Here is a 27,915-nt window from a genome sequence, read left to right as displayed (position 1 = left end):
CAACAGGGGTGGTACCAGGGAATTGGAGAGTGGCAAATGTCGTGCCCTTGTTCAAAAAAGGGAATAGGGATAAACCTGGGAATTACAAGCCAAATTAGTCTTACTTCGGTGGTAGGCAAAGTAATGGAAAGGGTACTGAGGGATAGGATTTCTGAGCATCTGGAAAGGACACTGCTTGATTAGGTATAGTCAGCACGGAATTGTGAGGGGCAGATCTTGCCTCACAAGTCTTAGTGAATTCTTTGAGGAGGCGACCAAGCACGTGGATGAAGGTAAAGCAGTGGATGTAGTGTACATGGATTTTAGTAAGGCATTTGATAAGGTTCCCCATGGCAGGCTTTTGCAGAAAGTAAGGAGGCATGGGATAGTGGGGAATTTGGCCAGTTGGATAACAAACTGGCTAACCAATAGAAGTCAGAGAGTGGTGGCAGATGGCAAATATTCAGCCTGTGCCCAGTTACCAGTTGCATACCTCAGGGATCAGTTCTGGGTCCTCTGCGGTTTGTGATTTTCATTAATGACTTGGATGAGGGAGTTGAAAGGTGGGTCAGTAAATTTGCAGACGATATGAAGATTGGTGGAGTTGTGGATAGCGAGGTGGGCTGTTGTCGGCTGCAAAGAGACATAGATAGGATGCAGAGCTGGGATGAGAAGTGACAGATGGAGTTTAACCCTGAAAAGTGTGAGGTTGTCCATTTTGGAAGGACAAATATGAATGCGGAATATAGGGTTAACGGTAGTGTTTTTGGCAATGTGGAGGAGCAGAGGGATCTTAGGGTCTATGTTCATAGATCTTTGAAAGTTGCCACTCAAGTGGATAGAGCTGTGCAGAAGGCTTATGGTGTGCCAGCGTTCATTAGCAGAGGGATTGAATTAAAGAGCCATGAGGTGATGATGCAGCTGTACAAAACCTTGGTAAGGCCACATTTGGAGTACTGTGTGCAGTTCTGGTCACCTCATTTTAGGAAGGATGTGGAAGCTTTGGAAAAGGTGCAAAGGAGATTTACCAAGATGTTGCCTGGAATGGAGAGTAGGTCTTACGAGGAAAGGTCGAGGGTGCTAGGCCTTTTCTCATTAGAACGGAGAAGGATGAGGGGCGACTTGATAGAGGTTTAAAATTATATGGGGAATAGATAGAGTAGATAGAGTAGACAGTCAGAGACTTTTTCCTCAGGTGGAACAAGGGGACATAAATTTAAGGTGAATGGTGGAAGATATGGGGGGGGGGGGGATGTCAGAAGTAGGTTCTTTACCCAGAGAGTAGTGGGGGCATGGAATACACTGCCTGTGGAAGTAGTCAGAAACATTAGGGACCTTCAAGCGGCTATTGGATAGGTACATGGATTATGGTAGAATGCTGGGGTGTCGATTGATTTGTTCTTAATCTGAGACAAAAGTTCGGCACAACATCGTGGGCCGAAGGGCCTGTTCTGTGTTGTATTTTCTATGTTGTATGTTCTATCTGAACACGGAGGTTAAACACCTCGATGAAATCTCCTCAAATCCTTCTCATTTCTAAGGAGAAAAACAAACCCTATTTCTCCAGTCTATCTAAATAACAGAAAGTTCCAGGGATGAGGGACACCGGGAAAACCTCTCTAACGCCGTCACAGCCTTCCCAGGTGACACTACATACTCTAGCTGGAGCTGAACTAGAATTTCATACTGATCAACATCACATTGTTGTTTGTGTGAACTTGCAGTGTGCAAATTGTCAAATGCATTTCCTACTTTACAATAGTACAGTTCAAAAAAATATTTAATTGGTTGTAAAATGTTTTGTGACGTCTGGTGGTCATGAAAGGAGCTTTTAAAACGCAAGCCTTTTTTTAAGAACATAATTTCCTGGCTTGTATTCTATGATTCTATTTATGAAGGTCAGAATCCCATTTGGTTTATTAACCTGTTCTGCCACTTTCAAAGATACAAGCACAAACACGTCCAGGTATCTGTTCTTGCATCCTTCCTTTAAAATTGTACTTCACTTTTTCCTACATTGAATTTTACCTGCCCACCAATTTCACCAGCCGTTTACTGCCTCTTTATGTATTACTATCTTCCTCACTGTTTAGAAGATAGAACATACAGTGCAGAAGTAGGCCATTGGGCCCATCAAGTGTGCACCAACCCACTGAAGCCCTCACTTCCACCCCATCCCCGTTATCCGACAACCGCTCCTAACTGTTTGGTCACTATGGGCAATATATCATGGCCAATCCACCTAACTTGCACGTCTTTGGACTGTGGGAGGAAACCGGAGCACCCGGAGGAAACCCGCGCAGACATGGGGAGAGCGTGCAGACTCCGCACAGACAGTGACCCAGCGGGAAATCGAACCTGGGACCCTGACGCTGTGAAGCCACAATGCTATCCACTTGTGCTACCGTGCTGCCCAAGTATTTCACTTCCAGTATTTGAGACATCTGCAAATTCTGAAACCAAGTCCAACTCATTATTGTATATCAAAAACAGCAGTGGTCCTAATATTGAACCTTCGACCTCCACAATATACCTCTTTCCAGTCTGATAAAAGCAATTATCACAGCACTTTTCCATCTCTTAGCTAATCATGCTTCTACTGCCCCTTATGTCCCATTAAAAGTCAATATATAAAACATCAACTGCGTTGCCCTCATCCAAACTCTCCATTACCTCATAAAAAAGTTAAAATATCATCTTCCCTTAGTAAATCTACACTAGCTCTCCTTTTAGTCTATGTTGTGGGCTAACAGCTGGTTTGTGATGCAGAACAAGGCCTGCAGCGCGGGTTCAATTCCCGTTCCAGCTTACCCGAACAGGTGCCGGAATGTGGCGACTAGGGGATTTTCACAGTAACTTCACTCTTGTGACAATTAAAAGGTTATTATTATTATTATATTTGTCCCACTAGCTGTTAATTTTCTTCTAGATTTGGTTTCTAAAAACTTCCCCACCACTGACCTTAAACTGGTCTGTAATTGCCAGGTTTATCGATTCTCTTTGTTTGACGAAGGATGAAACATTTAGAATCCTCCAGTTCTTTACCGCCACACCTGTATGTCAGGAGGATTGGAAGATTATGATCAGCACCTCCGCAATTTCTACTTTTGCGTCCCTCGGCAAGATAGCACAACCCTCCACTTGGTCATGTGACTTATCTACTTTAAGCACTGCCAGTCTCATTATCTATTTTGATCTCATCCAGTATCCTGGTAACCTCTTGCTTATCAAAGGCTTGGCAAATTGTTCTTCCTTGATAAACATCGATATTAGAAAGAAAGAGTTAATTCCCGAAGGTCACTGAAAAGAAGCGGCACAGTGGCTCGCATAGCGGCCTTGCAGCATCAGGGACCCGGGTTAATTCCAGGCTCGGGCAACTGTGTGGCGTTTGCACTTTCTCCATGTCTGCGTGCGTTTCTTTAAAATTGAAATTTAGAGTACCCAATTAAGGGGTAATTTGGGGCAGGACGGTGGCGTAGTGGTTAGTGCTGCTGCCTCACAGTGCCGAGAGCCCAGGTTTGATCCCGGCTCTGGGTCACTGACTGTGTGGAGTTAGCACATTTTCCCCGTGTTTGCGTGGGTTTCGTCACCACAACCCAAAAGATGTGCAGGGTAGGTGAGTTGGCAATGCTAAATTTTAGCGTGGCCAATTCACCTACCTTGCAGATGTTTTTGGGTTGTGGGGGTAAGACCCACACAGACATGGAGAGATTGTGCAAACTCAACACGGACAGTGACTTGGAGCCAGGATTGAACCTGGGTCCTTGGCGCCCTGAGGCAGCAGTGCTAACCACTGCACCATTTTATTGGCCACAGCACAGTTGAAAATCAGCTATCATTCAACTATAACTTGAATTTAAAAGTAAAAAGGACACGTGGGTTTCCTCCAGATGCTCCGGTTTCCCCTCCCAGTCCAAACATGTGCAGGTTAGGCGGATTGGCCATGCTAAATTGCCCCTTTGTGGGCGACACAGTAGCACAGTCATTAGCACTGATGCTTTATAGCTCCAGGGTCCCAGTTTCAATTCCCGGCTTGGGTCACTGTCTATGCAGTGTCTGCACATTCTCCCCGTGTCTGCGTGGGCTTCCTCTGGGTGCTCCGGAAGTCCTGAAAGACGTGCTGTTAGGTAATTTGGACATTCTGAATTCCCCTTCGTGTACCCGAACAGGCGCCGGAATGTTGCGACCAGGGGCTTTTCACAGTAAAGTCATTGCAGTGTTAATGCTAACTTACTCGTGACAATGAAAGATTTTTAAAAAAAAAGTTAGGTGGGGTTACTGGGAAAGGGCGTGGCCCTAGGTAGGGTGCTCTACCTAGAACACCCCTGTTCTGCCCTGTGTTAAGAGAGAGAGAGAGAGAGAGAGAGAGAGAGAGAGAGAGAGAGAGAGAGAGAGAGAGAGAGAGAGAGAGAGAGAGAGAGAGAGAGAAGAAAAGAATGAGTGTGAATCAGGCAGACAAGTTAAAAGGGGGATAAAAAATTAAATAATAGTTAACCAATTGCATTTGCTGCATATTTCATTATAGTTCTGTTATAAATAAAAAGTAATTGTGTTTAAATTTACAAACCTGGTGAGTGTAATTATTGGGCAGCCAAGGGCAAAAGACTTACGGTATTTTTCTAAAAATGATTTGTTAATTCAATTGTGTTGTGACTCCAGGTCAAGGGGGGCTGGAATTGACCATACCTTAGCCCAGGGTGTCAAAACACTGTTAACATGCTGATAGATAGACCTTTGGATCGCCTTTTATGTTAGTTGCCGTACTATTCTCGTACATGCTTACCTTTCTTATTTTGTTTTCCAATTCTCCTTTGTACTTTTTATGTTCAAATTTCTCCCTTATGTTAAGGTAACATCCGTCATACATCTCCTTTTCTGCTGCAGTCTACTAACTCCTTTATCATCAAGGAAGCTTTGGTTGCTCTCCCTTTCCCTCTTGTGGCAGTGTACCTAGACTATACCCAACTCAACTCCTTTTTAAAAATAAATTTAGAGTACCCAATTTATTTTTCCAATTAAGGGCAATTTAGCATGACCAATCCACCTATTATGCACATTTTTGGGTTGTGGGGGTGAGACCCACGCAGGCATGGGGAGAATGTGCAAACTCCACACAGACAGTGACCTGGGGCTGGGATCGAACCCAGGTCCTTGGTGCCATGAGGCAGTAGTGCCGCCCCAGCTCATCTCCTCTTAAAGGCCATCCACTGCTCAATTACATTTCTGTTTCACAATCTTTAACACAAATTTAACTGGGCCAGATCCCTTCTCAATTCACTGAAATTATCCCTCCTCCAGTTAAGCATTTTTATTCTAGTTTGCTCCTTATCTTTCTTCATAACTAAGCTTAGAATATAATCACCAATCCAGAGATGCTGTGACATTCCCTATTCCTTTTTGTTTAAATTTAAAGTACTCAATTATTTTTTTTCCCCAATTACAGGGCACTTTAGTGTAGCCAAGGGCAGCACGATGGCACAGTGGTTAGCACTGCTGCCTACGGCGCTGAGGACCCGGGTTCGAATCCCGGCCCTGGGTCACTGTGCGTGTGGAGTTTGCACATTCTCCCCGTGTCTGCATGGGTTTCTCCCCCACAACCCAAAAAAAGATGTGCAAAGTGTAGGTGGTTTGGCCACGCTAAATTGCCCCTTAATTGGAAAACATAATTGGCTACTCTAAATTTAAAAAAAAAAAATTTTGTGTAGTCAATCCACCCATCCTGCACATCCTTGGGTTGTGGGGGCGAAACCCACACAGACATGAGTGAGAATGTGCAAACTCCACACGGACAGTGACCCGGGGCCAAGATTGAACCCGGGTCCTCAATGCTGTGAGGCAGCATTGCTAACCACTGCACCACTGTGCCGTTTCTCTATTCCACCCATTTCGTTTTCGAGGACTAGATCCAGCAATGTCTCCTTCCTCACTTGCAGGCAGCATACTGATAGAAAAAAATTCTCCTGAGCACTTCAGAAATTTCTACTTTTCTGTTTTTAGTATAATCACTGCCCGGTCAATATTGGGTAATTAAAGTCTCCCACAATCACCACTACAATTTGCAAATCTGTTCCACTATCTCCTTCCCTTCTGATTTGTCCAGATCCCTAATGAAGGATGCAACAACATCCATCACTGTATCATTCCATAACCAGAGTTAAAGCTGAGCGCATTCCCAAATTCAGGTATGTTTAACGACAAACACATTAAGTATAAAGTAAGTGGAATTTCTACCTCAACCCATACACATTGCAATACGTGCACCAGAGATGGCAACACTTACACCATATAGAAGCTTGGCCCTTGCAAGCGCATTTGCAAATGTGAACATTATCATCTTGGCCTTCAGTGGTTCTGGTTTGAACCTTGTCTTATCCGTAGAAGATTCTGCAATATACAGTGTGTGCGCATGAGGAAAAGGGTACCCTTCACGGAAACCTGTATCAACACAATTAAAAGCAGTGCAAATGTGTGAGAACATTACAGAAAAAGTGGCAACTACAAAAAGAATACTGTTAGGTAAACCCCATTGACCTGTGAATACTTGATGTCCCAAAATCAAATACATATCACAAACAGCATTGCATTAAACTGAACTTTCAAAATAAATTCTCAGATTACACTTCTCTTTTCTGCACCATTTGAGATATTGCTTTTCTTTCTTCAGCCGCTTCAAAATCTCATTAACAGCAAAATCAAAGATGATGTGGTCAGTGTTTTGTCAATTAAATACTAGGCCATATGTAAACAGGCTATTCTAATAAAAACCCACCTATGTCATTGCGTACTTCATAGACATGTGTTTGCTGCAGGTCAATGTTAGGAGAGATGGGATAGAAGGTTGGGAGGGCATGACTCTCCGTGCTTAATATCTCCTTATTTCCTGCTGCTGCTGGTAAAGGCTGCTTACTACTCAAGAGGATTCCATTTAAACCACAAACACGGAATATGTCAGACTCTGCAAAAAAAAAGGGAAATATTTAGTATTGTATAAACTCATCAGCTACCCTATAATTTTCCCTCTTCAGTGTCGATTTCTTCAGGGCACTGACTATTTACTGATTCAGCTTCATGAGTGCTAAATCGTCTTTAGTCATCTCGTGGGTAAACTATCCATGCACTAACCCATTCATATCATTTGACTGTCAGAAACATTACTGTCAAACGTAATCTCACCCTAACTAATTGCATATGCATTTCCAAAAGAAGTCCAGTTTAACTAGTAAAATGGCAAATTTGAATAATATGGAAAATCAACAGCAGGCCCATCAACATCTGAAAATAGGATAGATTACAACTTTACGTATAAATCCTTCCAGAACATTAGTTTCAGTTCTGATGATGTGCAGTGGCCTTTTTACTTTTAAATTCAAGTTATACTTGAACAATAGCTGTGCTGTAACCAATAAAATGTCTGCCTGATTGTGATCAGAATCAGCTAACTCAACACAGGCAGGGGTTCAAACCTGGACATTTTTGGAGATATAGTTTCAACTCCACATCAGAAAATGCATTTGTCAACTGAGCTAGCATGAGGAGACCTGTACATATTTTTTGATCCAATAGCTGTATTGAAAGCTTTTTGTTCAAATTATTAATAATCACTCAGAATCAAACAGAAGAGGCCACCTATTGTGTTGGCTCTATTAAAGAACTGTCCAATTAGTCCAATGGCCCTGCTCTTGTCCCATACCCTTCAAATTTTCTTCTTCAAGTATATATCCAATTTCTATTTCATTATTTTGAGCACAGAGTGTTCTATAAGCCTTTCTCCTTGATAATTGTTTCTCTGGCGTCTGTTGAGGGTTCTGAGCATGTGTGGACTTTGGTGGGTTTTTCAGTTTGCAAGATCTGGAAGCAAGACCGATTTTTTTTTTTTAAATAATTTTTATTCAAATTTTTGAACAACAAATTTTCTCCCACCAGTTAAAGTACACAAGGTGTAAAACTAAACAGAAACAGAAAAAGAAATCCCCCCCCAATAAAAAGTAATAAATGAATAACTAATAACAGTACAAGAAAGAAGAAAATAGCAAACACACCGTCGCAAAAACAAACCCCCTTAACAAACCCCGAACCCACCCCCCCTTACCCCCGGGTTGCTGCTGAGACTGACCACCCTCTACCCCTCCGCCAGGAAATAGAGAAAAGGCTGCCACGGCCGGAAGAACCCTTGTACCGACCCCCTCAGGGCAAACTTAACCTTTTCCAGCCTGATGAACCCGGCCATGTCATTGATCCAGGCCTCCGGGCTCGGGGGCTGCGCGTCCCTCCACTGTAAGAGAATCCTCCGCCGGGCTACGAGAGACGCAAAGACCAGGGTACCGGCCTCTCGCGCCTCCTGCACTCACGGCTCCGATGCTACCCCAAAGATTGCGAGCCCCCAGCCCGGCTCCACCCTGGAACCAACCACCCTGGACAAAGTCCCCGCCACCCCCTTCCAAAACTCCTCCAAAGCCGGACATGCCCAAAACATGTGGGTGTGGTTCGCCGGGCCTCCCGAACACCTCCCGCACCGGTCCTCTCTCACACACACACCACACCCACCCACCCCCACCCCCCCCCCCCCCCCCCCCCCACCCCCAATCCTGGCTCCAGTCATGTGCGCCCTATGCAGCACCTTCAGCTGAATTAAGCTGAGCCGTGCGCAAGAAGAGGACGAGTTCACCCTCCCCAGGGCATCAGCCCACGTCCCATCATCAATCTCTTCCCCTAGCAGCTCCTCCACCGAGGCCTCCTCTTCCTGCATCATCTGATAAATCGCCGAGATCCTCCCCTCACCGACCCACGTCCCCGAGATCACCCTATCCTGCACCCCCCTAGGCGGCAGCAGCGGGAACTCCGCCACCTGCCGCTTAACAAACGCCCTAATCTGCATATACCTGAATGTATTCCCAGGGGGGAGGCCCCACTTCCCCGCCAACTCCTCTAAAGTCGGAATCAATATGGGGAGGCACTGGAAAAGAAACAAAAACCTCGGGAGCACCGTCATCTTAACCGACTGGACCCTGCCCGCCAAAGAGAGTGGCACCGCGTCCCACCTCCTAAACTCCTCCTCCACCTGTTCCACTAGCCTCGAAAAGTTTAGCCTGTGCAGGGCCCCCCAGCTCCTAGCTATCTGGACCCAAAGATATCTAAAGCTCCTCACCGCCTTCTTCAATGGGAGCTCTATCTCCCTCTCCTGGTCCCCCAGGTGCAGCACAAACAGCTCACTTTTCCCCACGTTGAGCTTGTAGCCCGAAAAGTTCCCAAACTCCGAGTATCTTTAACACCTCTGGCAGCAGCACACACCCCCCCCCCCCCCCCCCCCCCCCCCCCCCCCACGCCGGATCCACGATGTACAACAGTAAATCATTTGCGTACAATGACAACCGGTGCTCCCCCCCCCCCCCCCACCCCCCCACCACACACACACAATCCCCCTCCAGTTCTTCGAATCCCTCAGCGCCATGGCCAAGGGCTCAATCGCTAACGCGAAGAGCAGGGGAGACAAGGGGCACCCCTGCCTCGTCCCCCGGGAACGCCGAAGGTCCTCCGACCTCCTCCCATTCGTCACCACACTCGCCACCGGGGAGCTGTACAGCAACCTCACCCAGCTGATGAATCCCTCACCAAACCAGAACCTCCTCAGCACTTCCCACAGGTAGCTCCACTCCAACCTGTCAAAAGCTTATACCGCATCCATTGATGCTACTATTTACGCCTCCCCAGCCGCCGACGCCATCATCATAGCATTAAGAAGCCGCCGTACATTGACATTCAGCTGCCTCCCCTTCACAAACCCAGTTTGGTCCTCATGGATAACCATCGGGACCACATTTTCCACCCTTCTGGACAGTACCTTCGCCAACAACTTTGCATCCATGTTGAGGAGCGGAATCGGCCTGTAAGACCCGCGCTGGATGGGGTCCTTATCCCGCTTCAGGATCAGTGAGATTATTGCTCCAGACATCGTCGGGGGCAGAGCCCTCCTTCCATCGCCTCATTCAGGGTCCTCACAAGCAGCGGGCCCAGCAGATAGAACATAGAACAGTACAGCACAGAACAGGCCCTTCGGCCCTCGATGTTGTGCCGAGCAATGATCACCCTACCCAAACCCACGCATCCACTCTAATTGTAACCCAACAACTCCCCCCCCTTAACCTTACTATTAGGACACTACGGGCAATTTAGCATGGCCAATCCACCTAACCCGCACATCTTTGGACTGTGGGAGGAAACCGGAGCACCCGGAGGAAACCCACGCACACATGGGGAGGACGTGCAGACTCCTCACAGACAGTGACCCAGCCGGGAATCGAACCTGGGACCCGGGAGCTGTGAAGCATTTATGCTAACCACCATGCTACCGCACATGGTGAAAACTTCTTGTAAAACTCCACCGGGAACCAGTCAGGTCCCGGTGCTTTCCCTGTCTGCATGCTCCCCAGCGCCTCCATCAGCTCCTCCAACTCGATTGGGGCCCCCAGACCCTCCACTCGCTCATCCTCTACTCTTGGGAACTCCAGCCTATCCAGAAAGCGGTCCATCCCGCCCACCTCCCTAGGGGGCACTGCCCGGTACAGCCCCTCGTAAAAGGATCTGAACACCACATTAATGTCCCTACCACCCCGCACCAAGTTCCCTCCTGCATCTGTGACTCCCCCTATCTCTCTCGCTGCCTCCCACTTCCGGAGCTGGTGGGCCAGCATCCGACTTGCCTTCTTCCCATACTCATACACTGCCCCCTGCGCCCTCCTCCACTGCGCCTCCGCTTTCCGGGTGGTCAGTATATCAAATTCCGCTTGGAGACTGCGACGCTTCCTCAAAAGCTCCTCCTCCGGGACACCCTTACCATTTCTTCCACCAGCCTCTCCCTCTCAACCCTCTCCCTGTACGCCCGAATGGATATCGGCTCCCCTCTAACCACTGCCTCCAGTGCTTCCCAAACCACCCCAACTTGCACCTCCCCGTTATCGTTGGCTTCCAAATACCCCTCGATACCCCTACAGCCACTCGTAAAAGGATCTGAACACCACATTAATGTCCCTGCCACCCCGCACCAAAAATCCCTCCTGCATCAGTGACCCCCCTCTATCTCTCTCGCTGCCTCCCGCATCCGGAGGGCCAGCATCCGACTTGCCTTCTCCCCATACTCGTATACCGCCCCCTGCGCCCTCCTCCACTGCGCCTCCGCCTTCCGGGTGGTCAGTATATCAAACTCCGCTTGGAGACTGCAACGCTTCCTCAAAAGCCCCTCCTCCTCTGCAAACTATTACCATGGAATATTTCACATTCATCTAAGCGGGAAGATGGGACCTCAGTTTAATGCTTCACCCAAAACATGGCACCTCAAAGTGCAGCTCTCCCTCAGCACTACATTGGAGTGTCAGTCTCATCTTTTTGTACTCAAATCGGAAGCTAAAGACAAGTGTGTTACCAACTGAGTCTCAGCTGATGCACAAAATAAGATGCTCAAAAAATTAGGGATTTTGTTCAGCCAAGTAGGGAGAAAATAACTAAAGGTCATTGATTTCAAAAAGACTGAAAGGGAAATGAGGAGGAAATGATTGTCCTCACAAAGGGCTATTAAGATGTGGAGGCACACAACCTGAAATAATGGAGGAAGCAGATTTCATTAGCACTTCAAAAGGCAGTTGGACATGTACCTGTAAAGGACTAGGTTGCAAGGACGAAATTGGACAGTTCTTTCAAAGCGCATGATGGCTGAATAGCCTCCGTGCTTAAAATTCTATGATTATATATTTCTGACAGTTTTCATGAATGGGCAAAAACAGATTGTGCGCTAGATTTTGGTTCCTAAATGAAGTCAAAGAGTTCTACGTTTGGGTGAAAGTGTATAGACTGATCATGGGCATTGCCAGTAAAGGAAAATGGGTAAAGACATCTGTACATATTACTACTTAATCGGAAGTAATACTGACTAACCTCTCTCCCACATTGTAGCCACTCGATAATTTTCAGCCAGCATCCGGTTTCCAAGAGTGGGATATCGAGGCTGCATAATCCTGCATAAGTGTAAGAGATCCTGCAACAGCACAGGGCTGAAAAGAAAAAAAAAAACACCAAAAAAAAACATTAACAAGGAAACTCTCAGGGCAGCATGGTGGCGCAGTGGTTAGTACTGGGACTACGGCGCTGAGGACTCGGGTTCGAATCCCAGCCCTGGGTCACTGTCCGTGTGGAGTTTGTACATTCTACCCGTGTCTGCATGGGTTTCACCCCCTCAATCCAAAGATGTGCAGTGTAGGTCGATTGGCCATGCTAAATTGCCCCTTAATTGTAAAAAAATAATTGGTTCCAGGCACTCACTGCCCCCAGTGTAAAATACTTATCTCGTACATCTCTAAACTTTCCCCCTCCTACATCTCCTCTAAACATTCTCCCCTCACACCTTAAACCTATGACCCCATGTAATTGACTTTTCCACCCTGGGAAAAAGCATTCTGACTATCCACTCTGTCCATGCCACTCATAATTTTGTAAACCTCTATCAGGTTGCCCCTTAACCCTCTGTCATTCCAGTGAAAACAATCAGAGTTTACCCAACCTCTCCTCATAGCCAATACCCTCCAGACCAGGCAACATCCTGGTGATCCTCTTCTTTACCCTCTCCAAAGCATCCACATCTTTCTGGTAGTGTGGCAACTAGAATTGTACACAATATTCCAAATGTAGCCTAAGGCTCTGTACTGCTGCAGCATGATTTGCAACTTTTTATACTCAATGCCCCGACTGATGAAGGCAAGCATGCCGTATGCCTTCTTGACTACCTGCGTTGCCACTTTCGGTGATCTGTGGGACTGTATGCCTAGACCTCTCTGCCTGTCAATGCTCCTGAGGGTTCTGCCATTTACTGTATAATTCCCACCTGCATTACGCCTTCCAAAATACATTCCCTCACATATATCTGGATTAAACTCTATCTACCATTTCTCCACCCAAATCTCCAACTTATTTATATCCTGCTGTATCCTTTGACAATCCTCTTCACTATCCACAACTCCACCAATCTTTGTATTAGTTTAAACTCCCACGGTCAAGTATATCCAGTCAGCTGAAGAGTTAAAGCTTCCTCCACACTCTTCCAAACTCAAATTGCACCTTGAATTAGATCATTGTGAAATGTTACACTTGCAACATAAGTTATGCTTAGGATCTCATTGCAAGTTTAACAGTGTCTGTGCCAACTAAGGAATAAATCTGTGCTGTGGACTCTGTTAAAACCAGAATGAAACAAAGAAAACTTATTCTACACAGCCTTCAAGCTCGCAGAGTTTATTGAGTCAGATATTATCCATGGCTCATTAGTAGACACTCTGGTCTGAGACAGTTGTGGGTTCAAGTCTCATATTAAAAAGTTAAGCATAAAGTCGAGGTTGAAATTCCAGAGTAATATAATAAAATGCAGCATCATTCGATCATCGCTCTTTTCCCCCCTCTCTATCTCCTTTCTCAATATTTCCTTCTTTCCTCTCATTTCCAACTCTCACCCCCTTCCCACTCTGTTTCTCTCCAGAGTGTGGACTCTTTCCTGACAGTCAGCAAGGGCCTAGCCCCTGAGGATGGCGGCGGCGGCACTCTCTCTTTCCTGTCTAGGTCACTCATATTTCACCCAGTTGATGGATGTCAGCTTCTGTCCCATGCCCTGTATTGCTGCTCCCGAATTTCAGGCCCCTTCCCCACAGCCTTGGGGGTCTGGTGACTTCATCACAACATACAAACAAGGAGCCTGCTCCGCCATTCAATCAGATCACAAATCTCAAATCCACCTCCCCACATGTTGCCCATATCCCTTTAACCTGTTTTTTTAGCAGAAATATATCTATCTCCCTTCTTGAAACCATTTTGAAACATGGCAGCAGCCGGTCCAGGTGAGAGTTTTGACGGAAAACCGAAAATGACAACAAAAATCGAAAAAAGCCCGAAAGAATTAATGACATTAAAGCAAAACAATTTTAAGTGGAGCAACTTAAAGCAAGGACTTACTGTATTAACTGAAATATCACGCTTTAAATGATTATTGTAGCACCAGCACTACTAACTTAACACTACATCTAGCAGGATGATGCAGTGGTTAGCACTGCTGCCTCACGGCGCTGAGGACCCGGGTTTGATCCCGGCCCTGGTTCACAGTCTATGTGGAGTTTGTACTTTTTCCCCATGCAGTGTGGTCTCACCCCCTCAACCCAAAAAAAGATGTGCAGGATAAGTGAATTGGCCGTGCTAAATTGCCCCTTAATTGGGAAAAAAAAAAGAATTGGGTTCTCTAAATTTATTTTTTTTAAACCTTGAACACTACAGTTTAATATCAAAATTCTGAACAAAACACTCCCCGTTTTGAATTGTAATTTAATCCGAGAATCCCTTGTTACATTATTGGAGTTTCTGGAGTTTCCATTTGGTTCACCTCTAATCAAACCACTTTTGTGTCAAAGCTCCCTGAATTTGCTCCGATTCTCCTTAACTTTTCAGTCTGACACTTCCAGAGCACGCTCACTGTGGAAAACCAAAACTCTCCCTCCACTGCCAATCTCTTCAAGTAGCTTGCCTAGGCAGATCTAGCAATCTTGAATGTTTCATAAATCTGGACTTTTGATTCTGAGCATAGGCTCCACTTTCAATTCCTGAATTGTATCCCACAGAAATGCTCCCTGCTTCTGTTGCCCTTATCCACAGCTCCTGGCAGATTCTTTCTGCCTTCTCCAAATTGCTCCCAGACCTCTCACAGATGTCTGCCAGGCCAACTGCCTCACAGAATGTGAAAATAACACATATATTAAACCAAAGGAATCTTCCCCTCTCAACCCATCTTTGTGGCAACGTGGCACCCATTAACTGGTCTTCAGATAGAAATGCAAGTTAATCATCTTTAACTCAAATCTCTGTTTTGAACTGAATAGTATATGGATAGCTCAAAACTTTCCCTTCTTTCTATGATCTGGGAAATCACATGAATAATTTAAACCCTCAGACCTGTAAGGCCCTTCTGTAACAGATATTCCTATTGTTGAACTTTAACACCTCACATCATAGCTTCATAACATGGATCTGATTTTGATCTGTAATAATCCCAGGCCTGTCTACCGGACTCAGCCTCTTTCACTTAGTTTGCATTAAAAATTATAATTTTCAAACTAAAAATCTTACAACAAAAGTGATACCACTTCAAAAATAATTAATTGGCTATAAAGTGCTATGGGGCAGTTGATGGTCATGAGGAGTGGCATACAACCCTCTTCTTCTATCAGAATTGGCTGTATTGATGTACAAGATTCTTCAATTTTAAATGCTGTAAAGAACGGTGTTATGCCTATAGCCAGCCAACTAATGACAAGAGGGGAAAAGATAAATAAATAAACGCAAAGCAGCAGAAGGGGGCAGAAACACTAACTCCCTCTGCCAATTGAAATGTATTAGGAAGAGTTGTACATGCACGTCTGGCCCACAGTGCAGAAAACCAGAAAAGCAGGATGAAAGACAAGAGGAAAGTCATAGAATTTACAGTGCAGAAGGCGGCCATTTGGCCCATCGAGTCTGCACCGGCCCTTGGAAAGAGCACCCCATTTAAGCCCACACCTCCAACCTATCCTCATAACTCCACCTAACCCTTTTTTTTGGACATCAAGGGCAATTTATCATGGCCAATCCACCTAACCTGCATATCTTTGGACTGTGGGAGAAAACCGGAGCACCCGGAGGAAACCCACGCAGACGAACCTGGGACCCTGGAGCGGTGAAGCAACTGTGCTAACCACTGTGCTGCCATGCTGCCCACAAAGAAACATGCTTCAAGAAAATAGGCAAATGAAGGAAAAAGAGCAGTGAAACACCTAGAAAGGAGGATGGGATCGGAGTTAAGTCTGTTTCTTGTGTGCATTATTATCCAAATATATGCAGACAGCTCACTGCTTGACCACATGTCTCCAATTGGGCATTTTTACATTATGCCACAAGTAAAGAGAACATTATGAGTAGGCCCAGGTCTTATTGAATAGTTTCAGGCTTCCTTTACAGAGAAAAACTTGAAATTCAATTTTAAACACCCAGTAAAGAATGAAAACAAACTGGCCTGAATCCGCCATTTGGGAGACTATGTTCTCCCGCCAGAGGAGAATTGGACCTGATTTACAGTCATGAAGCAATTCACTACCTAATGCCATGCAAATTTATGCATTGCGAGGATTACGAGTATCGGGCCACCATTTTGATTGGGTAGACTGATAGCGAGGTCCCACAGTTGGCCATGCAACAAACCCCCACCCCCCTCACTGCACAATGAGATGAGTCTGAAGCCAACGACACACCATTTCCGCTGGCGCCACGGTGCTTTAGCGAAAAATGAAGTGAGCCAACCACGTGTCGAGGGTCATTCCACGCTTGAACATCTGGACCGCCGACTCGGCCAAACCACTGGATGCTTGGTGATAAGGGGTATTGCATATGTGGCGTATGCCATCGATCCTCCTGAAATTCCTGAACTCCACACTAGTAAATGACACCTGCTGTCAGAGGCCAGTACCTCTGGAATGCCGTGAATACTAAATGAGAGCTGAAGCTCACGACCGTCGCCTGCGAAGTTGTCAATGATATCCTGTGGACGTCCAGCCACTTTTAGAGCGGGCGTCAGAAAGAGAAGGAACATGAATCCCTGAAAAGAACTGGCTAAATCAGCATGGAGGTGTATACATGCGCAACCCAGCCTTTCCCAGGTATGAAATGGTGCTGCAGATGGGAACTTCTGCTCCTGGCACACTCCGCATTGCTGAGCGAGCTGCTCAATCTCCGCGTTCAAACCTGGCCACCACACAAAACTGTGGGCAAGGATCGTCATCTTTGACCGTCAGGTTGCCCATTGCAGAGATCCACTAAGATGTGGCCTTGCCCTCAACCACCACTCGCATTCCCCGAAAGGAGTCTTCCACGCTGAACTCAGCAATTTTTGTTGTAAATACGTTCCATTCACTGGGAAAGGTGCAATGCTGGGCTCCATACAAGACGATATGACGAGCCCTGGATAACTGGCGACTGGTCTGGGTCCACGCACGTTTCCGGGCTGCCTTGACTGGCAATGTGTCCATGAAATGCATCGTAGTGATGACCTCGTCAGCCCTGGGTGGCATCTAGGGCCTAGTCAGGAGCAGAAGCCTACTCAAAGTGCCCATGTGCACTATCTGCAGTCCCAGGCGATATTCCAGCAGGTATTCGTACGCTGCCACCTTTGAGGGCCCACCTTTGAATATTGGACGACGTGATGGGAGGACTAGCCCTGTTCTCCTTGAAAAACCCGAGCATGGCTTGTGATCGATCAATATTGTGAATCAATGCCCATAGACGTACTGGCAGAATGTTTTGATGGCAAAGACTACGACTAGGCCTTCCTTCTCCATTTGGGCATAGTTGTGCTCTGCCATGGCACGTGTCCTCAAGGCAAAAGCGATTGGGCACTCCCAACTGTTGTTCATCTGACTGAACAATACGGCGTTGATGCCGTACGGTGAGGCGTCACAGGTGACCAAAAGCAGCTTTGTGAGGCCGAATGAGCCAGCAGTTGAGAATAAGTGAGCTGCCATTCACTTCAGCGAACGTCGCTACCTCTGGCTGTTCCCAAGCCCAAACCTCGTTCTTCTTGAAGAGTTTGTGCGAGGGGGCCAACACAGTCGCAAGGCCCAGGATGAACTTGCTATAATAATTGACCAGCCCAGGAATGAATGTCATTCCATCACCCCTTCTGGCAGAGGCCTGTCAAATGGCCCACACTTATCTTCACCTGGGTGGAGGCTCTCCCGGTCCATGCAATGGCCCAGATAGGTCACTTCACGAGCATGAAAAACACATTTCTCACAAGAGTGGAACGCCAGACTCAGTGAAGTGATGGAGCACCTCATCCAGATGGTCCTGTTCAGACATGCCGTGACCAACATGTCATCTAGAAAAACAGCTATGTGCAGTAGGCCCCACAAAAGATTTTCCATCACATGCTAGAAAATAGCGCAGGTCGATGACACACCAAAAGGCAATCTGGCGTACTCGTACAGCCCCAGATTAGTGTTCACCGTCACATATTTATGAGAATCAGAGTCTAACACCACTTGACGGGATGCGTGGCTCATGTCGGGTTTGATGAAGGAGCGACCACCAGCCAACTTGGCACACATGTCCTTGACCCATGGCACGGGATACCGGTCCAGCTTTGAGTCCCTATTTATTGGCATTTTATAGTTGCCACAGAGACGGACAGTGCCAGCGGGCTCTATTACAGGGACGACCAAGGGCGGCATGTGACTCAGTGGTTAGCGCTGGGACTGCGGCGCTGAGGGCCCGGGTTTGAATCCCGACCCTGGGTCACTGTCCGTGTGGAGTTTGCACATTCTCCCCATGTCTGCATGGGTTTCACCCCCACAACCCAAAGATGTGCAGGTTAGGTGGATTGGCCCCGCTAAATTGCCCCTTAATTGGGAAAAAAAAAGAATTGGGTACTCGAAATTTAAAAAAGAAAATTACGGGGACGACCGGCACTGCCCATTCAGCAAATTTCACCAGTTGGACGATCCTCAAACCTTTAAGCCTGTCAACCTCCGCTTCCACCTTAGACAGCAGCACGCAAATAACTGGGTGTGCACGAAAATATCTCGGTTGTACCGCAGAGTCCACATGGATCCTTGCCAAGGCTCCACGGATTGTCTCCAGTCCAGCCAATGAAAACCTCGGGCCACTTTGCTGATACCATGTCGAGGCCGTCCAAACCCATCCGGAACGCCTGCTGCTAGTCTATACGGAGGCATTATAACCAATTGCGATGGAGCAAACTGGGACCGTCACCTCTCACCACGACCAGGAGTAGGCAAGCGGACTGCTGCACGTAGACCACCAGGGCCATGGTGGTCCCAGCAATGGCCAGGGGCTCCCTGGTGTATATGGCCAACCGAGCTTTGGTGCCCCGCAATGACAGGAGCTGCACCCCCATCTGGAGTTTCTCAAAAGTGTGCCTACCGACAACAGAGATGGCGGCACCAGTATCCAACTACATCAGTAAGGGGTGACCATTGACATGAGTGCCGACTTTGGGTGCGGAAATGCAGTTCAGTTGTCGACAATCATCTATGGGCTCTTCCATGAAGGTGGTGCAGGACCGGGGCGGGCAGCTAAGCCTAGCGGTGCAATGGGCGGATGGACCATCCCGCAGATGCCTCTCTCTTTGACCACGCTGAACAAACATTCGACAACACCCAGAGTTGTCCTTGTCCTAGGCCACTGAGCCACGCCCCGGCGGGTTTCTGCCCAAGGCGGAGAACTGGAGTTACCTGACCAATGGGGTTCCGCTCCCTGGGGTGGGGTGCAGCCTAAACTTAGGACTTCTATCCTTCCAATTCCTGTATACCCAGTTCTGCACTCTCTCATGACAAGGCAATTTCCACAGCCCTCTTCAGGTCCAGCTGAGGTTCAGCAAGCACACCACAGACCAACCAGTTATGCAACATTTCAGAGAGTGCGGCGCCATATTTGCAGAACTTCCCAATTTCCTGAGATATGGCAACAACTCTCTTCTGGACTCCCCAGGGGTCCATTTGGCTGTATTGAAATGGTAGTGCTAGGCGACGACCAAATGTTTGGGGAGTAATCAGCTACCAGGTCCGCATATGACTTAAGAGTCCGGGGTGGCACCATACGTTAAGTTTTTTATCACAATAAAAAGTGGAAGCAACATAATCCACTGAGAATCACGGTCTGGCAGTCATCGCCAAGAATGTCGTTGGCCTGAAAAAAAATAATGCTTACCCTTGACATACTGTGACCAGTCTTTGATACTTGGATCAAACGCCTCTAGCTTCCCAAAATGCAGCAACACTATGGCAGGCAAAATGACCTTAAAGGCCTTCAGAGAGGCGGCTGTTTACAGCAAAAATGGCACCACATGCAGCTCCACTCCTCGTCGTCGGTGTTGAGTTCAAGGAGCAGTCAACAGGAAGTGTAAGGAATGAAAGATTTATTGAAAACAAGTCAAGACTCTATGCACACTGGTCCCAGAAGGGATTATCCGCACCCAGCCCACACTCAGGCCGGGGTTTTTATATCCTGATTTCCTCTCCCACTATGAGGAAGCCCTGCCCTATCAGCGGGGATGCTCATAGTCCACAAGGAGCCTAATCAGCCCGGCCTGGCCCCGTGGGTCTCGTGTAGACTACAACACCCCCTAAATAGGGGTAACTCCCCACAGAACCCCCCCACCCCAAAAGAAAAAAAAAGAGACCCCCGTCAGTCCAGACAGGGTCAGTGGAAAGAATTGCTGTTGGATCACTCACCTGGGCATAGTTCCGAAAGACCTGCTTGTTAGGCGATTTGGACATTCTGAATTCTCCCTCAATGTACCCGAGTGTGTACGGGTGCCAGAGTGTGGCAACAAGGGGATTTTCACAGTAACTTCATTGCAGTTTTACGGTAAGTTTACTTGTGACACTAATAAAGATTATTACAGCTGCTGGCTTGGACAGAGAAAGCACCATGTGTCAATTCTTGGAAAGAGTAAACCAGTGACCTGTGTTTAAATCCCTCATATCCTTGAGCTGCAAACCATTCATTCATTTCCCTTAGTGGGTTGTGATTGACAGCTTCCACAACTACAGCCCTGAGCCTAGCTTCATTCATCTTTTTCAACGTTCAGTAACTCTGAAGTGCTGGACTACAATGTTTACAAACATAAACCACTTCACAGCCCCCTCCCCCTACTCACTGCCCCCTCCCATTTACCGTGCAGCATTTCTCAAGAATCACACAAAAAAAAAATCTCTTGAATTAACAACTCTAGCAGCAACATATGTCTGCTCACCAAAACCGATCTCTTTTGGGACGAATTTCAGTGGTGGTCCAAAAACGGGCATGACTGATAGCTGCCTTCACCCGCTCATCCTGGTCTTCGATGCAATTTGCAGGATCTTCAGCTATGCTTAGTATCTGCTTAGGAAGGCCTTCTATTAGTTTAGACTTGGTCAGCCACAGAGCTTGTTGAACACCTGGAAACAAAAATAAATCCTAATGTGCATACATTTAACGAAACCCACCATTACTGCAGTAAAACCAGCATTAATATTATTTATATAGATATTAGTTAATTGCTCATTGCATTACCCATAGTCACTAAATGATACAAGCTACTTTTTATATCGGAATATAGAAAGAGTTCATGGACACAGCAAACAATTGCTTTACAGAGCCATATAGTGGCCTCAGGCTGCAACTACACTAAAGTTGACATTAAAGTTGAATGGAAAGTGTACAAATTGTAAAAGATGAAGGAGCATAAAATGATCATATATTTTTACATGGGACTTGTGGACAGCAAATGTGTCCTACACAGGATTTCTAATGACCTTTGCATGCAATTATACAACATGCTGTTCTACTCCCAAATTTGTACTGGGATTTCCTTGACGGAATTCTTTGTTGCTGTATAGCTTATTTCAGTGCTCATAGGCAGCACAATCGGGCCAAAACATTTCCACCATCACCACAGCGGGATAATCTGTAACCAGTACCATCTTTCTCTGGCCTCAAGCAATGGGATATTCATATCAACATAATCATTACCAGTGGGGATGGATTCCATTTTCCATACTAGCCCTAACTAATCTATCACCCAAAATTGAAATCCAAGGGCAGCACGGTGGCGTAGTGGGTTAGCCCTGAGGCCTCACAGCACCAAGATCCCAGGTTCGATCCCGGCTCTGGGTCACTGTCCGTATGGAGTTTGCACATTCTCCCAGTGTTTGCGTGGGTTTCACCCCACAACCCAAAGGTGTGCAGGGTAGGTGGATTGGCCATGCTAAATTGCCCCTTAATTAGAAAAAAATTAATTGGGTACTCTAAATTTTTTTTAAAAGATTGAAACCCACTCAATGAATAAAAGGAAAATCTTCAGTTTCCTCTGTAATTAACAGCTTTTCAAGGTCATATTTTTGAAAAATTATACTTTTCATAGTCCCCATGATTGTTGGCAAATTATTACCTAGAGAAAACACAGAATTCTCCCACATTTCATGAGATGAATTTATTTTCAAAGGTAACTAATTGTCTCAATATTTTAACCACCTACACCAGGATGCTGTTTAAATTTCAGAAGTGCACAATGATAATGGGCGATAAATGGAAATGAATTTTTATGAACATGCATTAAGTACTGCATTAATATCATTTAATTCTGCAACCCTCTAAAAACTTGTAAATCATAACATAATGCTGCATAGCACAATTTTATTTCACTTGTTTTTAATTAATCTATAACAACTTGGGTGGCAGTGACAAAAACTATTACCGCAGTAAAGCATTTTTCCACCTCATGCAAGATTGATCCTCCACCAACCTACACATGGTAGCAGCTATTAAATCAAGATCATAACACATTGATCAACTAGGTTTGAATTTATTATGCAGAGTAAAATAAAGAACGAATCATTACACTTTACACTGACAGGATACTTTACATTGCCCCTGTGGTGTCCAGAAAAAGCAAGAGATGCTTGAAAGAACTGTCGACAAGGTTTGTCCAACTGACATCTTCAGAGAGAAACAATAATTCCACTAAATACCATTAAAAAATCTAAATTGAAACAAATTGAAGAAGGGAAAAAAAGAGGTAAAAAAATCATAAGGGGAAAAGGAAGAGTCTTTCTTTCTGATGGTTTCCAACACTTTATTCCTCTTGAAACTTTACATTCAGTTTGTTGCTTTTATTATAGGTTTGTTGAGGTCTCTATAGTTTCAGAAATACAGCACTCGCAGCCTATTTGGAGAGAGAAGGTTCTTGTATGCAGCCAGCCTGTAATGGTTTTCCTGTAGATTAATTCATTCAGGTTCTCTCCAGCCTTTCTGGAGAGAACACAGTGGAGAGAGAGAAACCTTCTCCCCGTGCTTTCAGGAGGCAGAACTGAAACTCCTTGGGACTCTGAAAATCATTCCACTGTGATAAGATCCAATCACCGCCTGTTATCTGGCAGAGTACGACCTTTTGGGCCAATTCATTGGCCACCAGCCAATCAATCAAACTGAGTCCCACCCCATCTCTCTCTAGTGCCGACAAATCTGAAGCTCCTGTTCAAACCAGCAAATAATTCTGCTGCTTGACTGAAAGATACACGTCTATCAATCATTCATGGATTAACAATAATGTCAAAATAAAAGAAAGGGGAAATAAGGGAATAAACGGGAAGGACTCTTACCATAGGCAATGGTAAACATTCAAGGTGCACATGGGGAAACTGTAACAATTGTTCATTCCCGTCTGGCACAAAAGTAAAACGGGAAAGGTGGCCAATCCATGGCCAAGGGAAATTAGAGTTACTGTTCGAAAAGAAACATAGAAATTGGCCAAGAAAAACAACAGGTTCAGTAGGCAGCACGGCGGCACAGTGGCTAGCACTGATGCATCAAGGCGCCGAGGTCCCAGGTTCGATCCTGGCTCTGGATCACTGTCAGTGTGGAGTTTGCCCATTCTCCCTGTGTTTGCGTGGGTTTCACCCCCACAACCCAAAGATGTGCAGGGTAGGTGGATTGGCCGCACTAAATTTATTCAAAAAAAAAGAAAAACAACAGGTCCGAGGATTGGGAGCTGTTTAGAATTGAGCAAAGAATGACCAAGGGATTGATTAAGAAGAGGGGAATTGAATAAGCTTGCATGTAACATAACTGACTGCAAAAGGTTTTATAGATGGACGTCCACTTGTGACCATGGAGTGATTGGTCACATAGAGGGCTGTTCCTGTTCAAAGTCACAGAAAAGGGCTCTTTTTAACCCAGATCCGGGTGGAATTTTGATGAAAAGGCGTAGGTGAGCAGTTTACCCTCGGAATGGTATGTCTTCTGATAACCGGACCCGGCAGAAAGCAGTGAGAGGTTTGGCTGGAAAGTTGAAACAGTCTTGTGCTTCACAGACAGTCTCTTCCAGCATGCAGGCGGGGGAGGGACAAGCTGTAAGGCCCCAGATACAGGAACTGATTACTTTTATCAAGGAGGAGTTCCATAAACAGAGGAAATAAATGCATGAGGATCATGCAAAGGCCATTGCAGAAGCTGTGGTACCCCTGAAGAGTACTTTGGAGCGGATGGAGAGGTGTTTGGAGGTGCAGGGGTCACAGATTCGGGAGATTGAAGGAGTGATCTCGAACCACAGCGATCGTGTGGTGGCTCTGGAGGCGGAGGTAGGAGACCTTTGTAAAATGCTGAGGGCCAAGGTTGAGGAGCAGGAGAATACCTCGGGAAGACAGAACCTGCAAATAGTGGGCCTGCCTGAAGGAGTGAAAGGTGTGAATGCCACGAGGTACATCTTGAGGATGCTGGCAGGACTGGTGGCAGAAGGGGTGCTAGATAAGGCACCTGAAGTGGACCGAGTGCATAGGTCTCCGAAGCAAAAACCTAGAGCTGGGGAGCTGCCGCGGGCGGTGCTCATGAGACTCCATAAATTTGTGGAGAAAGAGAAAATTCTACGGTGGGCCAGGGAGAAGCATAGCTGCGACTGGGAGGGAAATAACGTCCGGATTTATCAGGACATCGGAGCCGAGTCGGCAAAACGGCGGGCAGGTTTCAAAATGGCCAAGGCGGTGCTGTACCGGCGGCAGATAAGGTTTGGGGTGCTCTACCCGGTGAAATTATGGGTAAGGTTCGGAGGCCGAGAGTATTATTTCGAGATCCCAGAAGCGGCCGAAGACTTCAATAAGGAGCATAAACTGGGGGAGAACTGAGTGGACAATGCTTGGGAACCAGCGTGCTGGCACTATGTAATGGTCGGGAGCATGTTTGAAGTGGGTGTAGGGATTGGGGGATTTTCGCCTTTTTTTGTTTTGGGGGGGGGGGGGGGGGGGGGGAGTTCTGTTCAATGTTGAGATTGGAAGGAGTTGTAGGGGTGAAAAGTTTGTGGGATGGATATCCATCCTGTTTTATGGGACTGTTTGTGTTTGACATCTGTTTGTTTGCTTTTGGAGAAGGCTACCTGGAGTTCAGGAGAAGTCCTTGTTTGGGTGGGGGAGGGCAAGGCCAGCAGGAGGCCTTCTTCTTTGAGCTGAGGAGTGGGGGGGGGGGGGGGGGAGAGGAGGAAGAAGGTCATTAGGATGTGCCTTTGGGCAGGGGCAGCCGCGCTAGCAGGTTATGCTGGTTATACGGATGTGAGGTGGTGGGGGAGAAGGCCAAGAGGGGAAGGGGAAAAGCGGGGGGGGGGGGGTTCTGCGACGCTGCAGGGGGTGAGAGATGACATGGTCAAGTGCGAAGAAAGGGGCCATCTGGGTTGGGCTAGGTACAGAGTGAAATTAAAGGGGCAAGAGTTAACTGGGGAAGATGACGGACGGTAGAGGGGATTGGAGGTGCAAGCCTCCGGGAAGGTTGGTAACGTGGAACATCCGGGGACTGAACGGGCTGGTTAAAAGGTCACGGGTGTTCTCACACCTCAAGATCTTGAAAGCGGGGGTTGTCTTTTTGCAGGAGACACACCTCCGTGTGAAGGACCAGGTTAGATTAAGGAAGGGGTGGGTTGGGCAGGTTTTTCACTCGGGGTTTGATTTGAAATCAAGGGGTGTGGTGATTTTAATGAGCAAAAAAATGGGATTCGTGAGTACAAAGGTGGTGAGGGATCCGGTGGGAGATATGGGATTGTGAGTGGGTTATTGGAAGGGGCACCGGTAGTGTTGGTAAATGTGTATGCCCCAAATTGGGATGATGTGGGTTTTATGAGGGGGTTGCTGGCAGCAATCCCGGATTTGGCCATGTACCAGCTGATCATGGGAAGAGATTTTAACTGTGTCCTGGAGCCGAGGGAGTATAGATCGAGCCCCAGATCAATGGATAGGGTACGAATGGCAAGAGAGCTTGGGGGGGGGGGGGGGTTATGGAGAGGATGGGTATGGTGGATCCATGGCGCTTTCAGAACCCAGGGTGAAGGGAATATTCCTTCTTTTCACACGTCTATAAGGTGTATTAAGATTGATACTTTGTAGCGAGACAGGAAATTTTGGTTGGGGTGGAAGGGGCAGAGTATGCGGGGTTAGTTATCTCGGAACATGCACGCCACTGGCTGGATATTCGGTTCAGTACGGGACGAGAGCAGAGGCCGGGGTGGAGGTTTGACTCCGAATTGTTGGCAGATGGAGGTTTTTGTGATACGGTGCAGTTGGCGATCATGGATTATGTGGAGTTCAATCAGAATGGGGATGTGTCGGAGGGCATTTTTTGGGAAGCACTGAAGGCAGTGGTCCGGGGAGAAATTCTCTCATTTACGGTTTGTGCGAATAAGGAAAGGAGGGCGGAACATGACCGTCTAGTGAGCAAGATAGTGGAGGTGGACAGGGAATATTCGAGGGTGCCCACCGTGGAGGGATTGGCGAGGAGGAAAAAGTTGCAGAGCAATTTGACAGGCTGAAAACAGGGCAGGCGGTAGGGCAACTGAGTAGGGCAAGAGGGGTGCAATAAGAGTATGGGGAGAAGGCAAACCGCATGCTGGCGCACCAGCTGCTGAGGCAGGCTGTGTCCAGGGAAATATTGAAGATCCGGACTGAGGCTGGGGATGTGGTGTCAGAGTCAGGGAAGATAAATGAGGCATTTAGAGAGTATTACCAGGGACTTTATGAGACGGACCCAGGAGGAGAGGAGGGGGACATGGGGTGGGTTCTGGACGAGCTGGAATTTTCCCAGGTGGAGGAAGCAAAGAGGCAGGCGTTGGAGGAGCCCCTGGGGCTGAGGGAGGTGCTGGATAGTATCAGGGGTATGTAGTCGGGGGTGGTTGCAGAAGATCAAACAGGCTTCCTGGAGTGCAGGCAGCTTGCGAGTAATATAAGACGGCTGTTGAATATTGTGATGAATCCATTGAGAGCTCTGGTACCGGGAGGTGGTGGTGTCCATGGACGTGGAGAAACCATTTGATCAGGTGGAGTGGCGGTACTTGTTCGAAGTTTTGGGAAGGTTTGGATTTGGACCGAGATTTGTGGCATGGGTGCGGTTGCTGTATGTGGCGCCAAGAGAGAGGGCGAGGACGAATGATAGGAGCTCGTGAAACTGACTTACACAGGGGTACATAGAGCCACAGGGGCCGCTGCTGTTTGCGCTGGCCATAGAGCCATTGGCGATGGCTCTCAGAGGGTTGGCAGAGTGGCAGAGGATAATGAGGGGACAGAGGGAGCATCGGGTGTCGCTCTATGCCAATAACCCCTTGCTGTATGTTTTGGATCCGTTGGAGAGTATGGGAAGGATTATGGGGAGGCTTGGCGGGTTCTCGGGATACAAGCTGAATGTAGGGAAAAGCGAGGTATTCCCGGTGAATGAACTGGCACAGTGGGCTAATTTAGGGGGGATGCCATTTACAGTAGCGAGGGATAGGTTTCGGTACTTGGGGATTCAGGTAGCGAGGGAATGGGTGGGGCTCCATAAGTGGAACTTAACGAAGCTGGCGGAGGAGGCCAGAGAGGATCCGAGGAGTGGGATACACTGCACTTAACGTTGGCGGGGAGGGTCCAAGTGGTGAAAATGAATATTCTGCCGAAGTTCTTGTTTATCTTTCAGGCTCTCCCGATCATTATACCAAAAGCCTTTTTTTGGAAAGTACACACAATCATCTCTGATTTTGTATCGGCGGGGAAGGTGCCGAGGGTGGGGAGGAGGTATTCAGGGAGCCCAGCGGTGCAGTCCACGGTGAAGATATGGAATCAGCTGAGGAGGCATTTTAGGGTGGAAGGGATGTCGGTGCTAATGCTGCTGTGCGAGAATCATGGGTTTGAGCCCGGGGGGGGGGGATGGATAGTGTCTACAGGAGGTGGAGGAAAGTGGGGCTGGTCAGGTTAGTGATTTGTATTTGGAGGAAGGGTTCACGAGTCTGGAGGAGCTAAGGGAGAGGGTACAGCTGCCAAGGGGTAGAGAGTTCAGGTATCTACAGGTTAGGGACTTTGCACAAAAGTGCAACCCCGGAAG

At 47.1% G+C, this 27,915-nt stretch overlaps 1 protein-coding gene across 1 annotated transcript in view; it reads right to left on the bottom strand.

The window, feature by feature from the left end:
- mrpl37 (mitochondrial ribosomal protein L37) overlaps nucleotides 1–27,915 on the bottom strand; it is a 55,886-nt gene that overhangs the window by 10,203 nt on the left and 17,768 nt on the right. Inside the window, exons 2-5 of the mRNA XM_038794718.1 lie at nucleotides 20,804–20,987; nucleotides 11,905–12,020; nucleotides 6,749–6,934; nucleotides 6,260–6,414 (exon numbers count right to left, since the gene is read on the bottom strand). Coding sequence (XP_038650646.1) covers nucleotides 6,260–6,414; nucleotides 6,749–6,934; nucleotides 11,905–12,020; nucleotides 20,804–20,987 — 641 coding nt within the window. The remainder of the gene's footprint in view (nucleotides 1–6,259; nucleotides 6,415–6,748; nucleotides 6,935–11,904; nucleotides 12,021–20,803; nucleotides 20,988–27,915) is intronic.

This window comes from Scyliorhinus canicula, chromosome 4 (assembly GCF_902713615.1).
Source record: "Scyliorhinus canicula chromosome 4, sScyCan1.1, whole genome shotgun sequence".
Taxonomy (NCBI): Eukaryota; Metazoa; Chordata; class Chondrichthyes; order Carcharhiniformes; family Scyliorhinidae; genus Scyliorhinus; species Scyliorhinus canicula.
The sequence above is the reverse complement of the archived record's forward strand: the minus strand, read 5'-3'. Positions and strand labels throughout refer to the sequence as shown.